The sequence below is a fragment of the Bidens hawaiensis genome, unplaced genomic scaffold (assembly GCF_021521415.1).
Source record: "Bidens hawaiensis isolate Kalapana, Puna unplaced genomic scaffold, B.hawaiensis_p1.1 tig00038981_1, whole genome shotgun sequence".
In the NCBI taxonomy this organism is placed as follows: domain Eukaryota; kingdom Viridiplantae; phylum Streptophyta; class Magnoliopsida; order Asterales; family Asteraceae; genus Bidens; species Bidens hawaiensis.
The window spans coordinates 37,438-58,325 of NW_027505580.1; the positions used below are offsets into that span (position 1 = coordinate 37,438).

Here is a 20,888-nt window from a genome sequence, read left to right on the forward strand (position 1 = left end):
ATCGTCATATAACAAATATATTTTGTTCGAATCAGGTGAGTGATCAAAAACGAAATGAGTAAAGTGTCGTTCAAAATTAATATTCTAAATTTATATATATTATGTGTATATATTAAATGGGAAAAAATCAAATTTGACAAGGTAAAAAGTAAAAGAACTATTTTAGACCGAATAAATGTACACAAACAATAAAATAATTAATACAATAAAATTAAAAATGAAAATATACATGAAGACAAATATTATATACTCTTATTGGTAGCATACACTTTCTTATTGGAACTAGTAAGACTATCTCACTTCTCTTCAATTGAAATTATTCATCGTTAAATTGTTCATTTTCATCTTTCTCCCTTTATTTCACCATCAATGTTCACCTGAAAATGTCATGTATATAATCTAACATAACTATTTCACACTTCATGAAATTAACTTTTTGATCTTTCTTATACTCTACCTAAACAAACAACCACCGATTGCCGCCCTCCACCACTAGCCGCTGCGTTCTGTCACCTACTGACAATTTCAAGACATTTCAATGTCTGCTAAGCTCTAAATGTGGTGAAGAACAAGAGGGCAGGGGGCAACCAGAGGATTCGGGCCAATAGTATTTTTTGCTTAAAAACTACCCTACATATATTTTTTCAAGGGGAGCAGCTGCCCACCCTACTGATACCCTCGGTCCGCCTCTGTGTATGGATCCAGACACATGTATATCTAGCATAAGAGCCAGCGAATACTAAAGTTTTAAGGACCTATAATATAATGTAAACTTTTAACTAGTTCTAATGACTTAATAAATAGTATAAACGAGTTTGGGGTATTCACCTTTTGATGAATAATTAACAATTTCTCTATATTTGATAATGATTACATTGAACAAATAGTTCAATAATAATAGTTTAATAATTACTCTAGATCCAATAATCTAGCTTTCAGATGGATTTGATTCATGAAGTATATGTGCGAAAATCCCAAATCATAGAACTCATTTATATATTTATTTTTGTAAAATCAATATCATCCAACGTTTAAGAACAAACGGGGCAGAAAGCTTGTTTGACATGTTTTTTGTGCGTCAAGTTTTTGGGATGAGAGTATGAGACGATGACCGGTGGTAGAAAAATTTAATGGGATTAAATTAAAACAAATAATTAAAATAAAAAACCTAATTTAGTAAGTAGTTATGAAAAAACCCTATTTTGGTAAATATTTTTTCCAAAATCCCAAATCTAGTAAAAGGTTAAGGTTAAAATACAAGGTCAAGTTATTTTACAAAGCGAAACAAAAATGAGAATGATTTGTAGCAAAAAAAAACCCCACAAAAAAATAATACAAATATCATAAATCAAAATTTAATAGAAACTTCCGTTTAAATTACTCGTAGTGGTTTAACACCCTCAGATAAGGAACTTCCGTTTAAATTGAAGAGAATGCAGTTTCCAGTTGCAGTTTACTTTGCAATGACCATTAACAAAAGTTAATGTCAGTTTAAACATGGTCAACTTTGTATAGTTTTATCAAGAGTAATCGTAGAGACAATGTTAAAATGCTTGTATTAGAGAAGCAAAGTAAAGTTATAAACAAAATAACAAATATGGTTTATAAGAAAATATTTAGCAGTTTATGAATTTTATATTTTGAAATTTTAATTATGTTTCTAAACATTGTACTATGTATCCTATTTTTTTTTTAAGTTTATGTTTTTGAATTTTTTTTCGTATCAATATTAATTGCAATTAAATATCATGTTCTCGTCTCAAAAATTATATTAAAACATGTTTGAAATTACATGAATTTATTAAACGATTTATATATTTTCATCTCGTACACGAATTAATATGCTATGAATAAAGTTCAAAAACAAATTAATACATGGAAACAACGTACCTACAATAATGTATTTTAATTAGGACTCATTAATGCATGTGGGCCTTCCGCCTTCATGCACTCATACTTCAACATCAAAAATAATTTACATCAATAATATTTTACGACAGAAATATGGACCTATGCTTTCTACCGCTAATTTGTTATAAGGATTTATGTCATCATCAAGAATGCTTGGGGATTGATGGTATTTTAAAGTAGGAATGAGCAAGTTCGGTATTGATACAGGTACTGATTTGGTACCGTCGGTATCAAACGTTATCAAAAGTTTTGAGTTTCAGGATCGGTATGGTACCAGTACCGGTATCTTCCAAATTTTTACCTTCAACACCGGTACTGTAGGTATCGAACCGAATATTTCGGTACCGGTACCGATACCAAGAATTTGTGATTTTTGAGATCGGGATTTTCGGTACCGGTACAGGTCAACCCCAACTTCAGAGTAAATTAATTATAGAAAACGACATTTCTCCTTATGCCTAGTTGCATGTTTGGTGAACTGATATATATGATACTTTCATATGGACACTGGACGGCTAGGAGATTTTTGACAGCGTTACATGCCCAATTTTTAATATATGGATTGAATTTTGTGGGCACATTAAGCTAAGCCTTTTTGGATTCAATTGTCATATGGATACCGGTTTTCAATCTGGGACCGGATTAAACTTGAAATGGGTCAACACACCAACCCGGTCGACTATTTCTAAAACATTCCAACACAGCGAGTCAGGGCTAATATCTCATCGGATCATAAACTAATCTCATGGTTACTTTGTTATATAACTTACGGTAGATATAAAGTTCTAACCAAGCAAAGCCAAAACTGATTAAATAAATCGAACAGACAATTGAATCCAAAAAGGCTTAGCTTAATGTGCCCACAAAATTCAATCCATATATTAAAACAAAAAGAATGAAATGGTCACTCACACGAACCCTACACCTGAGGTGATTACAATCAAACTTGTGTTTCACCCGGCGTGTTGCGCCCGACAGGTCAGTAAAACACAAGTGTTATCAGTCCCGAGCATTGAGGCGTTAATTTGACGTTAATTCGATCGCTTTCGGTTACGTGTGTTATGATACTGGACGGACTAAAACAAAATAAAAAATATGAAAATTGAGATGGACCAACGGGGTGGCGTCGGTTGGTAAAACTCGGGCGCTGGTAAAACCCAAATGTTGTTGATCCCAAACGTTGAGGCGATGAGTCTAGAAAAATCCGGCGGTTTCCGTCACGTTACGGTACCGGAAATAAAAAAAATAAATTGAAAATCCGGTTGGTTGTTCCTCCCCTGGAATTGTCGTGTGCTTTATCAGTTTATCTTTCATTTTCTACTTGGGCAGCCAAGTACAAGGCCCACATTATTATCTCCCTTTCAAGCCCACAATCACCTAGGCCACTTAATCAGCTCACAAGGCCCACATTGTTTTTGTTCATACTATGTTACTTGCATAGTGTTCCATTAATCAAAAATCACACATGAAACGGAGGACAACACATTCTACTATATATATTCATACCATGTACCTATATATATATATATACATTGCCAAATCATTCAACATGTTCTTCATCCTTTCTGTCTGTCTGCATGCCCTTCATCCAACAAAGCTAGACTTTCTTTGTATCCACCAACATAAATCGCCTCTTCAATGACAAACTGTGTGTACCGGTTAAGAAAATAACCGACATTGTAGTCAAAGATTTTCAAATCTCCATATCTAGATCCCATGATTATCCCTGCATCGTCTCTCAGTTGCAAAACACACCCCATATCATTAGGATAATGAACGTCATAAATCAATGTCCAAGACGATGCGTTCTTATACTCTCTCATAGAACATATGATATAGCTACATATACCAGGAAATGACAACCTACTACGACTTGAATATATGACAGTCAAACGTCCTCTGACCACACTCACCTTAAGAAACATCGCGGGTTTTTTGACCAAATATTTTGGCAACTCAATTTCACCAAAAAGCTCGGTACTCATGTCAAATGTCATGACTGAAGAATTTGACTCCCCGACTGCCCAATCGCATATGATCCAATTCACACATCCATTGATGAACACTTGTGACCACGCATCGAGACACATGGAGTAAAAAGGCAAATCATGAGGAAACCTCACTACTCTTGAAACTCCACTATTGACACTGTACACCTCCACCTGAAATGGTAACAATTTATGCCAGTTTCTATACTTTATGATTATAATAATAATAGTGATGAACTAATACTAGTAATAGTGATGCAATACCGATATCAGAAAGTACTATATGTTAAGCAACATTTACCTGAGGTGTAGAGAATAGACGATAATCATAAGCCAGTCTAACAACCTTAAAATCATCGATTGTCTTGTCATACCCAAACCCGTAAACAAGACGCAAGTGTTGCACATCGCTCGAGTGAAACATAGAGGGAGTTAGAGTCAAGTGTTTTCTAATTGAAGGGTTCCATAAAATGACTTTATCTTCTCTAGATTTACATTTATCATGAGAAAGGCATATAACACCGTTGACACACCCGACTATCTTGAAAAAGGATTTGGGGCAAAATTTACAAAAGTCGAAAGGAAATTTAACTAGAGTACAAGGGTCTAGCGTTAAACTCTCATCGTCAAAATGCACGCTATACAGTTCTTTGTTCCCAATAACATCAAAGTGGCGAATAAAATTGCGCCGGTTTAAATTGTTGAAAACTTTAAGATGCATTAGTTTGAATTTCTTAGAAGAAATCAAAGAACACCAAGATCTGCACACGGACCGGAAACAAAGAAGTGATTTTGATGGTAGTCTTGTAAGGATGTCAAAGATCAACTCCTCAGGAAAGTGATTAGTCATTTTTTTTCCTAGAGAGAGAAGAACAAATCTTTTATACCGATTTAGAACATGAATGTTTGACTTTTATAAGTGAATTGAGTAGATATAATATAGATATGAATAGAAATTTGGTCAAGGAACATCTTAGCAATACCTATATATAGGGTTTGGTAGCGGTGCAATGAATTTAGAAGATATCCTATAGTTTTCTAACCGTTTCGTGTTGTATGTTATCCGAATACTATACTTTTGTCACACCCTGTCATGGGGGATGGATCGTTTGTGAACAAATTAAAAATCTTGCTGAAATATCCTTATCTTTAACATAAAAATCTTGCAGATTTAGTGAAAAATACGCGAAGTGGTTAAAATTTCAAACCATGTACAAGAGACCATATGTTATGAACTTATGCTTGATACTCAAGTGATTAAAATAGATAAACCTTGTAGACGAAAACCGAACTTGACTCTAGTATAAAATATCTTCATATTTAAGTATCAAGCTATATGTAATCCTTTTAGTACAAGTGAAAGTAAAATGGTTCTAAACTGATCAAAGTTGGTAAAATGCATTGAAGGTACTATTTGAAAGTCAACAGTAATGCCGATTGAAGTACCTTGATTCCCAAGGTTGAGGCGAGTCAAAAGTCAAAGGTTGACTTTTTCGGTGTAGCGGATATGAAAACTCTCAAAAGAGGATTGGGTCGGCAAAGGATGGTTGTGGGAGGGGGTAGAGGCGCTGAACATCCACCACAACCGCCTAGAAATCAAAAGAAAAAAAACATGATAATGCAGATTTGTTGATAGCTGTAGTTGTTGTCCGTTTTCAAATTAATTTTTTTTACAGAAAATTTTAATATACCGGTAGTTAGGCATGTAAACGAACCGAACGTTCGGCGAACTGTTCGTGATTTGTTCGACGGGAAGTTCGTTTATGTTTGTTTATTTATTAAACAAACGAACATGAACAAAAAAATTTTGTTCGTTTAATTAAACGAACGAACATGAACACATGTTCCGTTCGTTCATTTATGTTCATGAATGTTCGTTTATGTCTGTTTATTTATATTTGCTTATGTATTAATAAACAATAATTAAATATTATTTGGATGAGTCATCTATTTAAAGTTTATATTTGTTCATTTGTATTCATTTAAGTGTTTCTATTTATGTTTGTTTATGTTTGTTTGCATTCATATATATTCATTTATCTTTGTTCAGTTATATTCGCTTGGATTAAAAAAACATATATAAACGAACACAAATGTTCATTTTTTAAATAAACGAACATGAACATAAATATATGTTCGATTAAGTGTTCGTGTTCGTTTAAAGATAATTGAACGAACACGAACATGCCCTTGTTCGTGTTCGTTCAATTCGTTTACATGCTTTCATTATTCACATTGATGAATACATTGGTCTTAATCTCTAGGCTCTGCCGATTTTATTTGTGTTCGTGAACCGTTCGTGAGCACATTAATTTCCTTAATGAACGAACACGAACATAAAATCTTGTTTGGTAAGTGTTCGTGAACACATTATTTCCTTAACGAACGAACACGAACAATGTTCGGTTCGTTTACAACCCTACCGTTAGTCAAGTTGTCAGTTAGGGAAATCTTGAAAAAGATTACTGTTAATACACGAAGTGCAAGTGAGTATATTTGTATTGTTGTTAACGTTTGTAAAAGATTTAAAGTTTATTCAACTCTTTGATGCTGATAGAGTGATAGACCAAACACCCTTAGTTACAAGACTAATTATTTGAGAACTCACAAGTTTCATTTAGAAACAAGTACAATCCTTTATAATTAAGTGACCAACTCTCTTTGTGTGATCAGTTTTCTTTTAAACATTTTGCAAACAATGCTTGAAAGGTTACAAAATTTCAAATTTCAGAAACTCAAGTCCTACCAAATGAACGATGATTAATGTAGCACCTCAACTCGGTTAAAGCTAGCGTGTCACACGATACAGTAAATCAAAATCATAGTTTACCGATTTGGAAGAGATGTTGAAGAACTACAAAATCAAAGTGGGTTCGGTTTGGGCGAAAATAGTGTTGTTTGAAATGGACACCTCTAAAAGCCTTTTGCTTTGTGTATGGAATTTGATAAGAGATGGAGTTCCTTTGGTGGTAAACTTGACAAAGGGGTGTGTGATTGTAGGTTGGATGTGTGTAAATTGTGTAACAAAGCTGTTCAAAACTCTACGCACTTGGCTTTGAATTGTTAAATTGCCTTAGAGATATGAAACAAAATTATAAACAGGGCCGGATGCAGTTCCGGGGAGGGGGGGGGGTCTTTCGAGTCACAACTGGAGTTGGTAGATAATGCGCAAGTGTTAAAGGTGCTTAAAAAGGCAACTTGTTGTGTGTTGTGGAAGAACCAGAACGTTTTCATGTTAAAAGGTGTGATTCAACTGATCAAAATGATAACTGAAGAAGTTACGATGCTTGCTTTTAACTAAATTAAAAATTAAAAGGAGATCCATGTGGGACACAAAGCTTCTAGTTGTAATTGTTCGATTGCGTTATTTCTGTTTTCTTTTCCTGGCTTTTAGCAACTTGCTGAGAGCATCCTCAATGGATGTTTTTAAAAGTGCTTTTGAAGAGAGAGAGAGAGAGAGAGAGAGAGAGAGAGAGTATATGGAGGAGACATGGAGAGGATTAGTTTTTGTATAAAAACATTCAAAAACAAGTTTTTATGTGTGATTAGGAAAATGAGGAGAGAAATGATATTTTTACAAGGTTGTGAGTAGCGCAACAAAGAGAAAAGATGATGATTGATTAAGCAAGTGCGAACTTGTCACACAAAAACACTTTGAAAACTGAACTAAGGCTCTATATTCACACCCACGATGAAATAGAGTAAAATAGGGTAAAGTAGATGATGTTATGTCTAGTAAAATTAAGAAACGTAAATGTATAGCCAATGGCTTATTGTGGATGCTTAAGTACTTTAATCTATTCATTTCTTTACGCTTAAAAAAAAGTGGTTTACACTTTCCAAAACAAAATGACGATAGAAGAACAAACATTTATAAAGTGAATGCTAACGTTAAATTGTTTACAACATTTGTTTTCACATGCTTATGCTGGGGACCAATAACACTAAATTAATTATTAATTCTCTTCCTTTTACCTACCTTTATAAATGGAAGAAATTCATGATTCTTATTTCGATTTAATATGTAATAATTAACAATAGAATTATAGTTGGCAATTATTAAGTGCATAACACAACAATCAATAAAGTAACGGACCAAATGTTTATGTGGGTGTAGAGATATATTTTAGTAGATTAGGATAAAAATCATAAAGGTACTCTCTTTTTTTGTTTTTTTTTGTTTTCGAACGGTGACTTTCACAGTTAAGTTATCTCACTGCGTGAACACGTCGCGTCCCGCCACCCCCACTCAGGCCAACTATGTTGACATGATCGGGATCCACGCTGGCATCCCAGTTTGGCTTGGCGTTCCCGGTAAAATCCAGTTGTCTCACCCCGCCCGAAGGCACGACATGTTTTAATGCTCTGGTAAAATCCGGTCGAAATCAGGATTTGAACCCGGGACATCCGGGTCATCCATCATGTTCCTGGCCATCGGAGCAAGCCCCTCTTGTTACTCTCTTTTTTTTTGTTAATCATACTTGTTTTTTAAACTTTCATTTTCTTTAACTTTTTGTAGATGTAGGGTACCAAAAAGACCCAAATACCTTTAAGTACCACCCGCAGGTTACAGAGAATCCTCTTATAAGCCACCCGCGGGACACATGGACCACCCGCATATCACGAATGATGAGGAACGTCCTCACAACACGCGCGGAAGCATCCTGGCATCCTAAAAAGTCGTCCGCAGGATGGGATATCTATCCGCCTCAACATCCGGAAGACAATGACAGCGGGACAGCTGTCATCACTCAAATACTCTCTAAAAGGAGGTTCATGATTCTTACTTGGGGGATACGTGACTAAACAACCAATGAATAAAGGACATCTGGCCAGTTTGTTATAACCGTGCACATGGCCAGGGTGCAATCCATCCTATCATTGGGCGACGCGTGTCTAGGTTGTTATACTCATGCACATGGGACGTATAGCTCTACCTATCACAAGAGGACACGCGTCCAGGCAGTTATCAAAGATCTTCTAGAAGAGGACAGCTGGCCCAATCACTTTCCTACATCCTTCGGCTATAAAACCTTGTCAAACGGTATGAGGTATTCATTCACTCACTTGCATTTTGACTACACTTAGTCTGTTTACTTCAGTACTTTCTTCATTTACAAACGTTACTGATTCTCACGCCGGATGGTGGTTACAGGAAGACCCCCCCCCCCCCCCTCTTGTCCTTCCTGTAACGAGACTCACGGTGTCTGTTGCAGGTTCCGGTCATTGCACTTTAGGAAGTCACACTCATATCATTGGTAGTAATTATCGTATCTTACCCAGTAGACTCATTGGATCCAGGACCCATACCCGGGGAGTGGATCCGTGTTTCTTCATTGGCGCTATCCTGTTGGTGTTAGAACTGCATAATTTTGTCTCTGTCGGTTTTTGGTTCGTTTGATATGAGTAAACTTCCTGAAGGGCCGACGGGAACTGCTGCACCCGATTCACGTGTAACTAACACAGAATCACCTCCGGGTCTTAGTGTTTTTGCACGTATTACGACTCCGGGTGGCCGTGCTCTTGAACGTGTCACTGCTCCGGGGTCACGAATCACTGAGGTAACACCTGGGGGTTTTTCCCTAGAAAATGTTACAGCACCAACCGATCTCACTCCCACAAACATGGGACGTGCCTTGGCACCGGAAGGTTCTAATTTGGGTCAAAAACGAATTACGGATGAGACTCTCCGGAAACGGCCAGAATTGGATCTGGAAAATAATTCAGGCGATTCTGACATCGCGAGATCTCACCAACGTAATTCTAGATCCAGAGGAGCATTAACTCCTGAAGAGTGGCTCCGCATGCAACAACAAAATTTGGTGGCTGAATACGAGCGAAGAAAACGTAATGAAAGACTTCACGCTCGCACTTTGGATTATGAGGAATCCCCTAGAGGATCTCCTTCCCCTCCACCAATAGTGCGAGGAAGTCAGATTCATTACAGCCAACAGGCGGAGCCGGAGTTTGGCGAGTTACCAAGGCTACGCCCTCGTCCTCGCATAGACATGCGGATACCATCTTATTTGGACGAGTTTAATAGTTACGATTCATCTTACCACCCGGGAGATTACAGTATGTATACCGGGGAAGTAAGATGAGCTCCCAGGCGAGAAGTAGTCGTCTACATGACACCGTCCGCCACACCGAGTACCATAGCAATGCTGAGCGAGACTTTACCAAACCATATCGCCCCGCGGCTTTCGCCAAAAAATCAAAATTTATACCGAGCATTGCCACATCACCCTTTCCTGTTAATGCTAAAATACCTACATCGGTAGGTAAATACAATGGTATGACTGATCCAAGCGATCATCTCCGGAACTTTGTGGCGGTAGGTGGTGTTAGTGGTTGGACGCTTCCCTATTGGTGTCACATGTTCGCATTGACACTAACAGGGGCAGCAAGAGAGTGGTTTGAAAAGTTGCCTGATGGTGAAATTTCCAGCTAGGACGATTTGGTGAAAAAATTTTCTCAGCAGTTTAGTCAGCAGAAGAAACATACTCGCAGAAATTTTAGATGTCGTTCGTCGCGATAACGAGTATAGAAGATTTTATCACCAGGTTCAACGATGAGAGCCTGAACATCGGTGGAATTAGTAAAGACATACTTCGGGGCGCCTTTCGCAAAAACGTCAGATGTGATGATTTAGTCCGCACACTTACTGGCAGAGATGGAATGCCAAAAGAGTGGGACGATCTCATGACTGCGGCAAAGGTGTATGCTAACACTGAGAAAACATTGAGAAATGGTAACCCGAAGCAAAAATTCAAAGTCGAGTTTCAAATTCCAAGACCTAATAGACAGGCGAAAGGCCCTATTTGGTCAAGGCTTCAGCCAAGTGCGGAAGCATCAAAACCATTTGATGCACGATCCCTCATAGGCAACTAGGCCACGATGCCCTTAAAGTCTATATGCGATAGATAGACTCTTGTAACCATGCAGGACCCTCGAACCGAGGTCCCAATAATTGGACTCCTCTTTCAAAGACTTCTGCTGAAATTCTCACAACGGAGAATGTGATTTTAAAAAACCACAATCACTGACTAGAAGATCATTCCTTGACCCGAAAAAGCGTTGTTCGTATCATGATGACATTGGTCATAATATGAATGAATGCAGAACATTAAAAAATGAAATTGAAGCAGCTGTAAAGTCTGGAAAACTTGGACACTTGGTAAAAGATGGAAAACCTGACAATGGTAAAGCTCCCGTACGGGATATCCAAGGCCCGAGTAAAAAGCAAGTCAGAAATTTAAACGTCCATATGATACAAGGCGGGTACGATACAAGGAAAAAGAGGAAGGAGTCTGATGATGAGGACTGGAAGAATGAGCCAATGATCTTTCCTCGTATCAAGGGGGGACCGAATAACAAAAACCTCTTGATTATCACTGCCCAATTCGGACATTACCGTTCCCAATACGTCTTCTTCGACACCGGTAGTACTTCCGACATTATGTATGAACAATGTTTTGAACAGCTTGACGAGGAAGATAAGGAAAGATTAAAACCTATCCACGCTCCAGTATCGGGGTTTGGAGGGGAAATAATGCATCCGCGGGGTGTAATTTCATTCCCAGTCACCTTAAGTGACGGAATTCACTCTATGACTGAGGAAGTCGAGTTTTTGGTTCTGCCAGCAACATCAAAACATGACATTATTCTTGGACGAGAAGCGATTGGTGACTTTAATGCTCATCCGTCCACAGCACACGGTGCAGTAGGAGTTCCAACTTACACTGGCATAGCAATAATTTATGTTAATCGGCAGTGCTTTGCAACCGAGAGCTCAAAACCAAGCAAAATTCCAAAACAAACTGTGAAGACTGAACCAGAGAAATGGGTTTTGAACAAAAAATTTCCTGATCAAACTGTAACAATAGGACCTGCTATTTCCGAGATAGTGAGGACCTCCTTGAAACAGTTATTATCAAAGAATATTGATGTTTTTGCATGGCAACCCGCGGATATGACCGGTGTTCCAAGGAACATTGCGCAACACAAGTTAAGGGTAAACCCGTTGTTTACGCCAATTGTTCAGAAACAACGTAAGATGGGTCCGGAACAAACAAAAGCAATGAATGAGCAAGTCCAGGACCTCTTACAAGCTGGGATCATCCGCCCAATTCGTTAGCAGACCTTGGTTGCTAATCCAGTTATGGTTCCCAAAAGCAATGGGTCATGGCGGATGTGCATTGATTTCAAAGATCTAAATAAAGCATGTCCCAAAGATTGTTATCCCTTACCCGAAATAGATCTTAAAGTTGATGTTGTGGCACCATTCAAATTCAAATGCTTCCTGGATGCCTACAAGGGCTACCATCAGATCCGCATGGCAGCGGACGATGAGGACAAAACAACATTTCGTACAGATCAAGGCACTTTGTGTTACAAAATGATGCCTTTTGGACTGAAAAATGCGGGAGCCACATATCAACGAGTAATGGACATAGCGTTCAAAGACCAAATTGGCCGAAACTTAGAAGTGTATATGGATGATCTCATAATAAAAAGTGTTGAGGAAGACCAGATGTTGAGAGATATTGAAGAGACGTTCGAAACCTTGAAAGGTATCAACATGAAGCTGAATCCGGCCAAGTGCTCATTTGGAATGGAAGAAGGAAAGTTTTTGGGAGTGATTGTCACGGATGCGGGCTTCAAAGCTAATCCAGATAAAGTTCAAGCTATAGCCCTCATGCCTTCCCCATCTTCCCTCAAAGAAGTTCAGACATTAAATGGTCGACTGGTTGCCTTGAATCGTTTTTTGGCGAATCATGCAGCCAAGTCCCATCCTTTCATTTCAACTTTAAGAAATTGTCTCAAGAAAGCACAATTTAAGTGGACCGCCGAGGCCGAAAAAGCTTTTTTGGAGGTTAAAAAATGTTTGATGGAACTTCCCACGTTAACAGCACCCCAAGCGGGAGAACCTTTAACGTTATACCTATCAGCTTCAGACATTGCTATCGGGGTTGTCCTTCTGACAGATCTCAAGAATGTTCAAACACCAATCTACTACGTCAGCAGAACACTATCAGACCCAGAAACAAGATATTCCATGCTAGAAAAACTTGTTTTGGCACTGGTCTACGCTGCACGACGCCTCCGCAGATACTTTCAAGGGCACCCCATCAATGTCTTAACTGGATACAAGCTCAAAAACGTTCTCAGCAAGCCAGAATTGTCTGGGCGATTGGCCAAATGGGCCATCGAACTAGGTGAACACGCAATAGAATACAAACCTAGGCCAGTAATCAAAGGGCAAGTGTTGGCGGACTTCGTGACAGAGGTCCCGCATCACAAAGAAAAAGAATGTTTGATTGAGCAACAACCCCAAGCACCCCCGGAATCAGGACAGATTTCGTCCTTATTTACGAACGGAGCTTCAAGCAGTGAGGGATGTGGCGCAGGCCTCAGGTTAGTCAATCCCGAAGGCCATGAGTTTACATATGCCATAAAGTTGGACTTCAAAAGTACCAACAACGAGGCAGAATATGAAGCTTTTTTGGCAGGCTTGAGGATAGCTAAAAAGCTTGGGGTTAAGCATTTAGAAGCCCGAGTGGATTCCATGTTGATTGCGGGACAGATCAATGGCACATACGAAGCAAAAAATGATATCATGGCTTCATATGTGTCACAGGCGAAAGATCTGATGCTCCAATTCTCTTCTTGCAAAGTCATTCATATAAAGAGAAGTGAGAACAGATCAGCGGATGCCCTCAGTAAATTGGCTTCAACAAACTTCGAACACTTTGCCAAAGACATCCGCATCGAAATATTAGACCGCCCGTCTGTCCCGCAACGTCAGGTTTTAGTGATTCAAACGGGAGTGGAATCCTGGATGACACCGATTACAGCATACCTGTCGTCTGGAGTACTTCCGGAGGGTAAAACAGCGGCCAGGAAGATAAAGCACAAAGCCTTGAATTACCAGATTCTCAATGGTGCCTTATACCGACGTTCTTTCCTCGGACCACTATTACGATGTGTGGATGCTGAAGACGCGAACTACTTAATCAGAGAGGTTCACGAAGGCATTTGTGGTCTTCACGCTGGCCCGCGTATGGTCATGGCGAAGTTAATGAATGCCGGATATTATTGGCCAGAGATGCACTTGGATGCTGTGAAAGAAATCAAAAAGTGCGATTCTTGTCAACGGCATGCCCCTAACACGCTGCGACCAAAGAACGAGTTAGTTCCAGTCACCTCATCTTGGCCGTTCCAAAAATGGGCTATTGATATCATGGGACCTTTCCCTAAAGCCCCTGGACGGGTCAAATACTTAATAGTAGCCATCGACTACTTTTACAAAGTGGGTAGAGGCTAAACCGGTTGCTTTCATAACAGCAGCAAATGTTAAAAAATTCCTGTGGGAATTCATCATATGCCGGTTCGGCCTCCCTCTGGAGCTCGTTAGTGACAACGGGACACAATTTGCGAACAGTGGGTTACAGGAATGGTTAAAAGAGCTACACATTTCTCAAACCTTTACCTCTGTAGCTCACCCGCAAGCGAATGGTCAAGTTGAAAGAACTAATCGGACCATCAAAGAGGGAATCAAGGCCAGATTAGAAACTAAAAGGACGGGTTGGGTCGATGAATTGCCCCATGTGTTATGGGCCTTCCGCACTCAGAAAAATTCCAGTAATTTCGAAACCCCTTTAGTTTAACTTATGGCAAAGAGGCCATGATTCCGGCCGAAATCGGAATCCCATCCGCCAGAGTTCTCATGATTGAAGATAACGATCATGAACTCCGGATGAACCTTAACCTCCTTGAGGAAAGGAGGGAATTGGCATCAATCCGAGAACATAATTATAAACGCCAGTTGCAAAAATATTATAAATCTCGGATCCAAAGATGTGAATTCGACGCGGGAGACTTCGTCTTCCGCAGTAATGAAGCCTCAGGGCAAGAGCCTCCGGGCAAGTTAGCCCCTACCTGGGAAGGACCTTATAGAATCCAGAAAATTCTATCTAAAGGTGCCTATAAACTAGAAAGGCTGGACGGGACGGAGATCCCTAGGTCTTGGAATGGGGCTCAACTGAGGAAGTGTTACTTTTAGTAAGTTTGTCTATTGGCCTGCGTGCCTAGTCAGATGTCAAAAACCATTGTAATTTCGTTTCTTGTAATACGGCTTACGCCTCAGTTATGAAAAATTTCTTTTCAGTCATACAAGACTTGTATTATTATGTAATCCTTTATTGGCATACAAAGAAGATCCTATACACATTTATATTATGACAAATAAACAAAATATAGTGGATACAAAATCAAACCTTCTTTATTCACACAAATGGGATTACAAACAAACAAAAAAAAAGGGATCAAGTTACAAGAACAGAAAAATTCATGGTGCAGCATCATTATGCAATGCACCCTCGCCTCCCGCATCATCAGCATGATCGTCATCTTCTTCTTCTTCGTTTTCTTCATCAAGTTCAAGAAGAGTCTTTAGTTGCTGGATGCTATCCTCCTTATCAGCAAGCTCGGATATCTGTTCCGTCAAAGAGAATTTCAAAGAATCAAAGTCCTTTGATTTCTGTTTAAGGATGGCAACAGTATCTTGGCCAGCCAAAACATACTCCTCGGGAAGCTTGGAGTTTAATCCAAACTGATAACCTTTTTGGAAGCCTAGTTGGCGACCGGCCTGTTTGGAAGCTTTGAGGAGGATAGCAACACAATTCCCAAGCTCATCACTAGCCCGGACATCAGCAATGACCTGCCAAAATCATCATGCATAAATAACTCTAAACACTTAGATTATTTGTGACTAGAATAAAATACATACCTTGGGAATAGCTTCCGCCAATAGCCATTTTTGATCCGCCTTGGCCCGGACAAGCTCCATCTTGTGACCAGCGCATTCCAAGGCTTGATCACAGTTTCTGACATTAAGATCAGCCAGGCGCTTGTCCGTGGCTGCTGACTCAGCCTGCAGGGTTTCCAGCAACTTGGTCTGGTCAACCATCATCTTGGATTGTTCATCCAGTTGCTTTTGGAGAGTAATCCTGGCTTCCTCGGAAGCAGATCGGACAACCTTCTCCGCCTCCAGAGCTTGGTTGGCTTCGCTAGCTTCATTGATAGCCCTAAGAGCTTCTTCTTTGGCATCGGAAGAAGAGGCCGCCAGTTCATCCCATTCTTCATTCATCGCCAGCCAATCTCTGGTTATCTCATGGGTAATGGAAATAGAATTTGCTACATAGTAAGTATGGGAGTTCAGCAACTCCTGGCGGACACTGAGGCGACGTCTTTCCTTTTCACCATGCGGAAGACTCTCCCGCAGAAATTCATAACATGCGTTCACGTCACGGAATGTCGAATCCCGACGTAAGGTCCAATTAGGTTGATGCGGGGCAGGGTCTTCCTCTTCATGAGTAGGGGAAGTTTGGGAAGCATAAGGGAACGTGCTTATCCCCCGTTGATCCCTGAAACGGTAAACATTATAAGAGGGCGACACCTTAGCATGATCAGTCGTGTCGACCCTCTTACCCTTCAAAGGCGAATCATCCGCCACAACTACCGGGTCCTCGGCAGTATTAGGAGGCGGTGGTGGCGGACGAACAGGAGAATCCTTCAAACCGGAAATACCTTCAGGGAGGTTATCCAGGTTCACTGAAAAACATCAACAAATGAGTTAGACACATTCTAATTCACATAATAAAGATTTAGCTTACCTAACGAAGGATCGTCAGCGTCGAGTTGATCCAAACGAGCTCCCAAAGCAGCAGGGTTCGTCTTTTTAGATTTCTTCTTCTTTGAGACATCCTTGATTGGATTAACCTTGCGTTTTCCAGCCGCTTTGGAGACGCCCGTCTCACTCGCTTGACTATCACCCTCAGCGGTGAGGTCATCAAACGCAGGTCTCTTACCTTCTGCCTCAATTGTAGCATCATCTTGATCCGCCGTTTGGCTAAGATGCAGCCCTCTGACGAGTGTGACCTGCGGATGAGTCCACAGCTCTATTAACATCAGTTGAACAAGCTTCTTCTTAAAGTGATGACTCCTCGCTAGACGAGAAGAGCACAATCACTCCGCTGGAAGTAATAGCAGTCATAGGTTTGGGTTTCATAATGCCCTCACCTTTCTGGATACAATCTTTAACATATGCCTCACCTTTGGCATACATCGCCTCGAAAACTTTAGGTTCCGGGCGGAAAGCTGTAGGGAATATAAAATTATGACGGGTGCGCTCAAGGAAAGGCGCATCCCTCTTATCGATTGGGCGTCGCACCATCATTCCCCCCTCGCGATCCAACAAAGTACTAAAGGCGGAACCTTCACCTACATAAAGCAAGAAAACAAAGTTAGAAAATACTTAATGATAAAACAGAGATAACAACAAACTTACTCTTGTTGGTCTCCTCGTAGTATGGCTCTAGACTTGGAAACGGCCACAGGCGGCTAATCTTTGCACACACCATCGCCCCTTCATGAATTGGGCGTAGAGGAGTTGGGGTGGAGATCAGCGTTTCATACCACGCCTGATCTTCGTGAGCGCTGGCAAGAACTACGGGCATGGGAGCATCCGCCTTACGTTTCGTCATCTTGAACGGAATGACGTCCTCATGAATCCAGAAAAACTTTGGCTTCCAGCCATGAAGGCTACAGAGCCATTCCGTCCCTATAATCCTCTTCTCCATGGAGGCAAAGCTGTACCATCCATCACGAAAGGTCATCTTATAAAAAACGGCAAACATGCCAACAGTCGGTTCTAAGTTATGAGTGTGGCAACAAAATTTGAAATGTCGAATTCTCAACATCTCAAAGGGATGGATCTGGGATAGATGAATCCCATAAGTCGTTAAGATCGACCGACAAATTTGGTAATCGGAACCCGGAAGTTCCCCGTGGTGAAATGGTCCACGTAGACAGCCATTTTATTCGGAGGAGGATTAGTGGCAATAGAACCACTAGCAGGACGTTCCGGTTTCCACTCCGTCGTTAATCCGTAAACATTAACAACGTCATTATAATCTTCTTCTTTAAGACAGACAACAACGTCGTTGATGGTGGGAGTATTCTTCTTCTCTTTAGCCATTTCAGTTTCAAGAAAATTAAGGAATCTCAGAAAGTTGCAGAAAAGTTTCAAGTGTTTGGGAGAAATCTGAAAGCGATAAAGATTAAGTGGAAACTGCAAGGGTTATATTTATACCCATCGCAATTAATGCGGTACATAGAGTGACAGAGGAGAGAGAAATGACGGACCGCCAGATGGTTGACACGTCAGGAGGGAAATTCAAGATAGTGAAAACAGGCTGTCATAAGGCGCCAGACACGTCTTATCAGTTGTCCTCAATGAGCTTCTCTCTCCGCCACGTCATCATAAGTTATCCAAACGTTTAAACATTTCAAAAAGCTGTAAATTTCAAAAATATCTTTTAGAGATATTTTTTTCCAAATAGTTGAATGTCCACAAAATTCGAAGAGGTTTTCTCATTAATGATTCAAAAGATAATTACAAAATGAGAAAGAAAAATTACAAGTGATAAAAATCTAAGAACATCCTAAGGGTTCGAGCCTGATGGATCTTCCGGAACCTTCTGCGAAGCATCTTCGGAGGAATCATCCTCAGATTCTTCCCCAAGGTAACTCTTCAAAAGTTTTACGCCGTCGTATACGGAAGCAAACTACGGAAGCACATCTTGTAAAGGAAATACTAGAGTGTCATGCTCCTTGACCCGGTCCACACGATCTTGTTTGACGTTTACACCATATAGCGGATGGTCTTGAAATGTGCGGTTGCTTCGAGCATAACTTACTCCTTCATGGAAGCCCGCCACACGCACAAGCGAAGAAGAGGCAGCCATCACATTAGCAAAGCTATCATTCAGCTCCTTACTTCCTTTAATATGGCGGACGACCTGTTGAGACAAAAACATAAGTTCCCAATATCAAAGAATAAGAGAGAAATAATAAACGATAAAGTTTAACTTACAGCATCAACTCCCTGAGTAAGGAACCACTGACGGTCCTGCTCTGTACGCCCCGCCCGCGCTTGGAATTCCTTCGGTTCCGCGATAGTTTCCTCATGAGCTTTGAGGAGGGAGTCATAAGCAGTCTGAATTTCACCGCATTTTGATCTTTAAGACTGACTCGTTCCTTTTTCAACTTTAGCTCCTTCTCAAGCTTATGAATTCGGGCACCCTGAAGAGCAACTTGATTCTCTAATGAGGAGTTGGTTTCCTGGGCACGGGCTAAATCATCTTTTTCCTTCTAAGCCTTGGCCCGATCTGCCTCACGAATAGAATTTTGCCTTTCACAGGCATCTTTCCATCGTCGAGCAGTGTCCGCGTTACGATCCTTCTCACTCTTGAGGGCGTTCTCCGCGTCGACTTGCTTCCATCTAGCAGTTTGGGCGGCAATACGATGCCCCTCAGCCTCTTTTTTGGCAGCCTCAGTGGCCCGCCGAGCTTCTGCCACTTTCCCGCCAAGAGTACGCCACTCACTTAAGACCTCCTGGCTACCGGCCAAAGCATTAGCTAGATGATAAGCTACGTTTGTGTGAAGGTCATGAAGGTCACGTTGAACTGCCATCTCAGCGGGTGGCGTACAATGTTCGACGAAATCCATACAAGTTCTAGGATGGGAGAACCATGACCCGTTAGTAATTCCCCATGAAGGGACAAACAATTCGTGAGTATCACCCAGACCCGTATCCCCATAGTAACGAGAACCCGAAGGTTTAAGGCGAGCTGGGGTTGAAAAAGGCTGTTGGGGAGGAGGCTGAAGAGGAGACTCCTCAGTCCTATAACCTTCCTCATTAACAGCAGGATCGTCCTGTTGACCACCAGTACCACCCCCAGCCTCAAAAAGATAGTTAAAACGATCATCAGTCTCAAACTGGATGTTAACCCCATCTATAGTGGCAGTATCAATCGGAGGGGTTGGCGCTCTCTCCTCTACCAAAGGTGAGGATGGTTGATCCTCCGTGTTAATATTACTAGGAGGAGTCGGAGGCTTATCCTCTACATTTTTCTCTGGAGAAGGAGATGGTTGCTGATCAGTTTGAGGAGTTGGTGTAGGCAACTTCTCAGAGACATCTTCACTAAAGATCAGTGGATCTACAAACACAAAAGTTATTTTTAGTTACACATCTTATGAAAATATAGTACTTAAAAAGATTAATATGTACCTTCAACAGTGTCAATACGGTCAGCAAGGCTATATTGTGGCTTTTTAGCACGGCGAATTTTTCGTTTCTTCTTCGAAGGTCCCTCCTCAACATCCGCAGTCTCGACGCCCGCTTGTCCTGCTTGAGAAGCCATAAAAGCTCTCTTTTTCTCTAATTTTGCCAACAAATGGGAGACGGAAGAAGGTTCAGGTATGTCATCATCAGATTCCCTCTCTCCTTGGGAGATCGAGAAGTCAGAACTATCGTCGTCATCGTCATTCGACAATAAAGTGGCGATCGTCCCGTCAGAAGTAATAGCAAAAAGCGGATGAGGGTTCAGAACATACGCACCTGTTTCAAAGGTGGCGTTAGAGACAATGGGCTCAGCCCGCACATTCTTTGGGAAAAGGAAGCGGGACTTAGTTTTCTCGAGAATAGGCATGTCACTGGCATCCCGGATGCCATGTCGGACACAACCCCTATCTTCAAAAAGGGCGTCGAACATCGAACCCCGACCTGAGGAGATAAAAAAAATTAATTATAGAAGGTATCGCAAAAAGAAGAAAAAATAGTAAGAATAACTTACGCTCATATAAGTCAACAAAAATAGGCTCCATAAATTCTGAGGCCCATAAGCGACTCATGTCTGCCCACACCAGGGCTTCTTCTGGCAGTGCCCGCATTTGTGTTGGTTCCATCGTAAGTACACGATACCATTCTTGACCTTCATGATTAGCAGTAATAATATCCGGAAGGGCAGAACTCACCGGACGACGAACCATGTTCAACGGAACCACGTCCTCAGAAATCCAAAAGAACTTATTCCGCCAATCTTTAGATACTTTTTCAACTTCATATCCGATGCTTCGGTCAGA

The 20,888-nt window shown here is 40.7% G+C and overlaps 1 protein-coding gene across 1 annotated transcript; it reads right to left on the bottom strand.

The window, feature by feature from the left end:
• Nucleotides 1-3,467: 3,467 nt before the first annotated feature.
• Nucleotides 3,468-4,828, bottom strand: LOC143614077 (F-box/kelch-repeat protein At3g23880-like). The gene is made up of 2 exons (XM_077087615.1): nt 4,201-4,828; nt 3,468-4,073 (listed from the first exon to the last, which is right to left on the bottom strand). Exons 1-2 carry the CDS (start codon nt 4,747-4,749, stop codon nt 3,468-3,470), a joined length of 1,155 nt encoding a protein of 384 aa, XP_076943730.1. The 5' UTR covers nt 4,750-4,828.
• Between the last annotated feature and the right edge of the window lie 16,060 nt (nt 4,829-20,888).